The 6958-nt window shown below is 37.1% G+C and overlaps 1 protein-coding gene across 1 annotated transcript; it reads left to right on the top strand.

The window, feature by feature from the left end:
* The first annotated feature begins 2432 nt into the window (after positions 1-2432).
* Positions 2433-6423, top strand: LOC149821104 (serine carboxypeptidase-like 51). The gene is made up of 14 exons (XM_089981900.1): positions 2433-2565; positions 2660-2754; positions 2901-2945; positions 3298-3405; positions 3508-3748; positions 3963-4006; positions 4099-4166; positions 4395-4500; positions 4634-4818; positions 4907-4976; positions 5118-5168; positions 5597-5649; positions 5737-5866; positions 6020-6423. The coding sequence occupies exons 1-14, from the start codon at positions 2433-2435 to the stop codon at positions 6086-6088; spliced, it is 1398 nt and encodes a 465-aa protein (XP_089838026.1). The 3' UTR covers positions 6089-6423.
* The last annotated feature ends 535 nt before the right edge of the window (positions 6424-6958 follow it).

Here is a 6958-nt window from a genome sequence, read left to right as displayed (position 1 = left end):
ATTACATGGCATTTATGTTATTTTTATACAAAAAATATTGTTACATTTTCAAACAGAAAAGTGTTGCATATACCATAAATCTCTCTCTCTCTCTCTCTCCTCGTTTGTTTTTAATTGCCAACTTTGCGTGACCTACTAAGGGTCATGCATCTTCTACATTTTTGCCATTAAATTGTGAGATAACTTACCTTTCTCAATTACAAATGGTATGAAAAGTTTTTTTTGCTCTGATAATTTTCATATATATATCCAAAAATGTTTTACTTTAGATGCATACGAATTAATTATTAACTTGGAAATTATCTATGATTATGATTTGTATTAATAATTGACATATTTTTTTATGTCTCACTTTTTTGATAATTTAATATCTACATATAGATAACTTTTTAAACTACTTAACTCTTTATGATATATCCATAGGATCCTCTTATAGGTCTCTCTTTCTCTCTCTCTCTCTCTCTCGTGTGTGATGGGGACATCCTTTCCTCAACAAAAAAAGTCTAAAACAAATTTATAAGTGACATGTATACCATAATGCACTGCATGTCATTAAAAAAAACTATGTTAATATTTTGCACAATGATACCCTCCATCCATATTTAAGAAATATATATATATATATATATATATATATATATATATATATATATATATATATATATATATATATATATATATATATATATATGGAGTAGTGTTGGACCCCTAAAATGTCTGACACGTGGTCGAACACGCACCCAATGTTACCCTTTAATGTGCACCCATCGCTGATCGCATGAGTGGATGAAAAACTATTATCATATCCAGATCCATAATTCAGCATATGAACCAAATCCAGCAAGTCGTATCGCAGCCTCAGCGTGATCTGCAACAGCTGAAAAGTCAATCCAGAAACGGTTGCCACCCTGGTCGATCTCTCAAGGATAAAGACGTTAATTAGCAATATCTGCCAAGATAAAAAAGGAGTTAGAAAATATAAGAGAAGTTAGGCCTCGTCCACTGTTACTCCCATCCTATATATATATATATAGCTAGATATAGATTAAGATTAAGATACACATTATTTATTAATCATATTTTTGTCGTAATAAAGCACTTAATATAAACTTTATTTATCTAGAGCCCGGCCATATAGATTGGAGACACCATGCTAATATAGCAGTAATATCACAATGAATACCTGATATTTTCACAATAAGCGATATTTTGAAAATATAACATTTTTTTCTAGTATATAATCCACCTTTAAAAATATTGGCGATTTTGCAACATAGGCTGAATTGTTGAAAGAAAGTCTGAAAAGAAATTAGCCGGATTATTGACCTGAAGTTTACCTAAAAAACTATTTTTAATTTCTAAAGCTTTGAAATTGTTCCCCAAGGTGAGCAAAAACATGCCCTTGTGTTCTTAGACCAAAAACATAGTTCAAGTTCAAACCACAAGAGAATGGTGACTTATAAGGTCCATGGTCAACGTCGCACCTCTCAGCCTGTACCGGGGCATCCCAACCATTGGTTTCTCCATATTAAAATAAAAAGAGGGGTTCAAATCATTGGATGCCCTCTTACAAGCCCACTCCTTTCCTATGATCAGGTACAATCACATTGCACGCTTTAATGTGCAGCTGCTCTTGATCCGCCCTCCATCTTCTCTTGGACCCTACAGCTGACAGGCTGTATCAAGTCTGCATCGGGTGCAATCACATGGCACAAAATTTGTGCATTAAGCACTTGATCACCCTACATCAGGCCTTGAGCCCTACAACTGACAGACCCTGTACTCAATATGGAGGCTAATCAGGTAAGGCACAAATATTTGTGCAATCCTCATCTTTTCACGGCTGTATCTCAAGGATGAAGGGCGGTCAGGCGCACCCTCTTTCATATCCCCTACTCATTGGGCAATACAAAGCCATTTGATCATTAAAGAAGAGGAAGCAAAAGAAGAAGAAAAAAGTGAGGAAATTAGATCTTTGTTTTATCGACTCTGTGTTGTGTTGCCGTGTTGGCAGAGCCAACAGCACTCAGGAAACTACCAAAAGTATGAGGAAATATTTAGAAAGAATTTATTGTTAGCTTTACACTTGGCAGTAGTACACTGGCATGGATGTGAATAACCTCAATCCTAATTATACACAAGATTCTGATAACTGGAAAATCTTGGGGGAATCAAGCAAGATTTCTTAGTTTTACTTTCTTGCCGATTATATCATGATCAAGATAGTTTCTTTCTTCCCATAAGTTGAAGTGAGTGCACGAATGCATTTAAACTAGTTATCTTTCGGTCTCTCTTTATCCCTGATCATGTCTATATTCTTGACGACAAAGACATTGCTTTGTGCACAGTTGAAGGAGCCAGGCAACTAAGAGGTTGCATTGCTGCTGATCTCTTCACCTTACAGCACAAGTTTGGCTCGTTATTATACAACCATGGAGAAAAAGTTTGCATTGTTGGTGCAGTTATGTTGGTTTCTGCTTCTTCCTTCGTTTCATGGTGGAGCTGTTGGTGCTTTTGGAACGAAAGACAAGATGGAGGAGTGGGGATACGTTCAAGTTCGTCCTAGTAAGTCGCTAGCTAGTTTCATTGAAAGAAGTTTGTTGCTTTGAATTGAATCTCATTGACATATAATTCTCTTGTCCATCATCAAATTATGCAGAAGCCCATATGTTCTGGTGGCTATATCGGAGTCCCTACCGCGTAGAAAACTCAACTGCTCCATGGCCGATCATACTCTGGCTCCAAGGTGGACCGGTAAGTTAGAAGATACCAAATTGTGCTTTCAAGGAAAAAAAAAAAAACAAATAGAGATGGACGATATCAAACACACGCACATACACATGCACACTCATGTCGCCAAATGTAGTTCTCTTTTTTCATCTGTATCCTTTTGAATGAAGGACAACAGGGATGATGATGATATCCAGGAGATGGGGCATACACGTGTAACACACACGCGCTCACATGCATGCGTGCACACTCACCTACATACACAGACGCTCACATACACGCGTGCACACTCACACAAATACACACATATACGCTTACATACACGCGTGTGAGCGCGCACACACACACACACATACACACCCTCTCTCTCATGTCGCCAGCCGTAGTTCTCTTTTGTCTTTCAACTTTATCCTTTTGGATGAACAACAATAGTTATTTTCCAGGTTGGTATTAGCAACTTTCAAGAGATGGTCACACACACACACACACACACACAAAAACACTCATGTCGCTGATTGTAGTTCTCTTCTATCTTACATCTTTAACCTTTTGTGTGAACAACAATAGGGATCATCTGGAGTTGGTATAGGCAATTTCCAAGAGATGGGGCCTTTGGATATAGATCTGAAACCACGGAATTCCACATGGCTGAAGAAAGCTGATCTGCTGTTTGTGGTTAACTCATTTGCTTCACTTGTTTTTTCCTTCTTTTAATTGGAAAGACAGTGATCTCCAATTGTTATGTATTATTGAGGGTTGAAAACTGTAAAATTGTAGGATAGCCCAGTTGGCACAGGTTTCAGTTTCTTCGAGGATGAGAGCTTGGCAGTGAAGACCGATGAACAAGCTGCAGCTGACTTAACCACATTGCTGATCAAGCTGTTCAATCGCGATGCATCCCTTCAAAGCAGCCCACTGTACATTGTAGCTGAATCATATGGAGGGAAACATGCTGCCACATTGGGTTTATCTGCATATGATGCAATTCAAGCTGGGAAACTTAAACTGAAACTTGGAGGTACTAATGTCGATTTTGCAGTTACTGCCATGTTCTTTTTGGCACCTACCCTGCTCTCTTTGGTGAATTGCAAGCTTAGAATAATTACTAGCATATGAATTTTAGTACTATAATTGGTATCGCCATTTTTACTATCATTCCACAGCAATGAGATCAATTAATTGGTACTTATGTGATCTGAAGATGATATATTGAAGTTCGTTTTGTTTGCTAGGTATTGTACTTGGAGATTCATGGATCTCTCCTGAAGATTTTGTGGTAAGTAACATATGCAGCTAAAGCAACAGAGACAAGAATAACAGCCTTAGTATATTGACAGAGAATGTATTAAACTATGACGTCTTTTGCAGTTATCATGGGGACCTTTACTAAAGGACATCTCCAGACTGGACTCAAAATCAGCAGAGGAGGCCAACAGGTTTCAATTGTAACATTCCTTTTATTTGTTTCAAAAGTGTTTTGCTTCTGCTTATAGCATAGCAGCACATGAAAGATGTTCTTTTTTATCACTTTCTCTCAAAGAATTCTCCTTTTGATCTTTACAACAATTAAGAATTGAGGAACCTTTCCATGAACATTGCAAACTGGAGCATCTTTTCATGGATAATGTATTGCATGTAATCTCATATGATACGTTTTATTGCAGCATGGCTACACAAATACAAGCAGCAATCAGGAAAGGGCAGTATAATGATGCGGTTACCTTATGGGCTTCTTTAGAAAATTTTGTTACTTCCAGCAGTAACAATGTGGTTAGCCAACATGACTATTAAATATTCGCAACACTCTTTATCTTCAATTGCCTTTTTACTGAACCATGATTTGTTGTGTAGTAGTTTTCGTCCAATTTGTTCATTTATTTGTATGGGTTCTGATGATATGCAGGATCTCTACAATTTTTTGCTTGATTCTGCTAATGATCCTTTGGCTACAAAAGCAGCAAATACATTGACAAGTGAATCTGGAAGGAGATACAGGAGATACTTGGAAGAATTCAGTCATGGGAGTCTCTCAGATTTCATGAACACAATAATTCGCCGAAAATTGAGAATCATCCCCAAAAATATCGGGTGAACAATTGCTTTAGAGGGATAAATTATTTTCTTTATTTAACTCTTTAAGAGGCAAATGTTGTTTACAATGTCTCACCTCTTGCAGTTGGGGAGGACAATCTGAAATTGTTTTCAATTCCTTATCTGGTGATTTTATGAAGCCAAGGATTAATGAGGTATTCAATAACCAAAGAGAATATGCAACTTCTACATCTCACTGTTACTAATCTTCTGTCGAATTGAATTTTGATTTGTCATCAAAATGATAATTTTGTTTCATCTAATATTTCCAAATTTCTTTTTGTTATTTTATACAGGTTGATGAGCTCTTGAGAAGAGGAGTGGAAGTCACTATATACAATGGCCAGGTATGACTTTGTGCAATTTTGCACATTGTTGTTTTATGCTATCAAAGAACCATATTTGGTCAATATGACAAGACAAAAATCACTATCAGTTTAAAAACTGAAGTGGAACTTGTTCTTACTTATTTGGTATCTACTTGTTCTTGAGATAGAATTCTGCGTAGTGGTTGCATTTTTTTTCTTGAAGCCTTTTGGTAGTTATTTAAAATGTTGACATTCTTGAGATAGAAATTTGCAGAATGACTATCTACATTTTATGAATGTAAGAAAGGGGTGTATTCACTATTTATTAATGCTTTTGTAGAAACTAGAATTAATACCTAATAAACATGTTTTCATCAAATCTAGGTCAAGCATTATAATAATTCATTTCTCCATATTCTTCTCCATTTCTTGCCAGAAGGTTTAACGTCTCTCCTGTTCTTCTACAGCTGGATCTCATCTGTGCAACCAAGGGAACTGAAGCCTGGGTTCATAATCTGAAGTAAAAGACTAGAGACGTGTTCCCTTGCTTCCTGTATTCCATCTGATTATTTTCTATTTTAGACTCAACAAATTTCATGCTTGCTAGGTGGAAAGGGCTGGCTAATTTCATCAGTATCAGCAGAACCGCCTTGTACTGTGGCGAAGGAGAAACCAAGGGGTTCTACAAATCTTACCAGAACCTACAATTCTATTGGATCCTGGGAGCAGGACACTTTGTAAGAACTTCTCCATCATGTTGCTATAGCATTTTCTAATTTTCATTATATTTTGCATGTACTCTTTCATATTTTCTTGGTATTTAGTAATGTCATCTTGACTGTATTCAATAGTTTGTTGGGTTTGTACTCATTTTGCATGTCCTGTTTTAGGTACCCCTGGATCAGCCCTGCATAGCACTGAAGATGATTGGAAACATCACTCGTTCTCCAGCTTCTTGAAACATAGTTTATAACTTTATATCACTAGAAAGCACCATAGTTTAGCAAATCTATTGGATTTTCTAGAAGGGGAGGCTCCAAATCTTCTCAAAGAGTAAACAAGCTTCATTTGTTGAAGCATTGCTGGCCTGAAAAAGAAAAATTCAATCAAGTGCAAGGCTCAAATAAAAACGTCACCTTGGTGGAATGTCATTGGATCTCAATTCTTCTATGGGCACAGAATAAGTTGCAAAATTATAAATTGATCACGGTTGTTATTGAACTGTTTCAATGTTTTAGTTGAAAAGGCTTGTGAAAGTGCTTAAAATTTGTCAATGGAAAAAACCTTATCGATATGTTCTTGCCAGTGCCACTGCAATCTCCTCTCAGCCAAAACCAAAGAAAATGTGGGTACGGCCCAATGAATGTTAGACTGAAACAGTTACGTGACCGAATATGGCTTGGGGAGGAGAACATCATATAGGAAACGTCCATCTGCTCTCATTCTATATGGTTTTCAGCAAGTGGATGGAAAGGGACAACCACTCAAAGCCCCTTATATTAATATCAACTTTATGGAGATGTACCAAGCACCTACCAGTAGCTATCAATGGCAATAGCTAATTGCCTTTATTTCCCTCGATTACTTGTGCCCAAGCCATTATGGTTTTGTCTCAGAACAGCAATTCTTGTATGAGTCATCGCCACCTTGGCCCGGCTTTGCAGTTTGAACCTAGTGGGGATCATTTTGATCCCCTGTAGTCTGATCCCATTTCAAGGAGAAGTGAGTCTCACCTCCCAACGCCTCTTCTTCTTGGTGTACAGGGGCTTGCATGAGTATAATCAACATTAATTGGACTCTTATAGTCTTCTTTTGTCCTTCGATTAAGT

This window comes from Nuphar pumila, chromosome 12, assembly GCF_984573655.1.
Source record: "Nuphar pumila chromosome 12, dmNupPumi1.hap1.1, whole genome shotgun sequence".
Classification (NCBI taxonomy): domain Eukaryota; kingdom Viridiplantae; phylum Streptophyta; class Magnoliopsida; order Nymphaeales; family Nymphaeaceae; genus Nuphar; species Nuphar pumila.
The sequence above is the reverse complement of the archived record's forward strand: the minus strand, read 5'-3'. Positions and strand labels throughout refer to the sequence as shown.

Coding starts and splice junctions, on each gene's coding strand:
- LOC149821104 (XM_089981900.1), top strand. CDS start 2,433: ATGGAGAAAAAGTTTGCATTGTTGGTGCAGTTATGTTGGTTTCTGCTT. Junction 4,007..4,098: donor TCTCTCCTGAAGATTTTGTG/GTAAGTAACATA, acceptor CGTCTTTTGCAG/TTATCATGGGGACCTTTACT. Junction 4,819..4,906: donor ATCATCCCCAAAAATATCGG/GTGAACAATTGC, acceptor CACCTCTTGCAG/TTGGGGAGGACAATCTGAAA.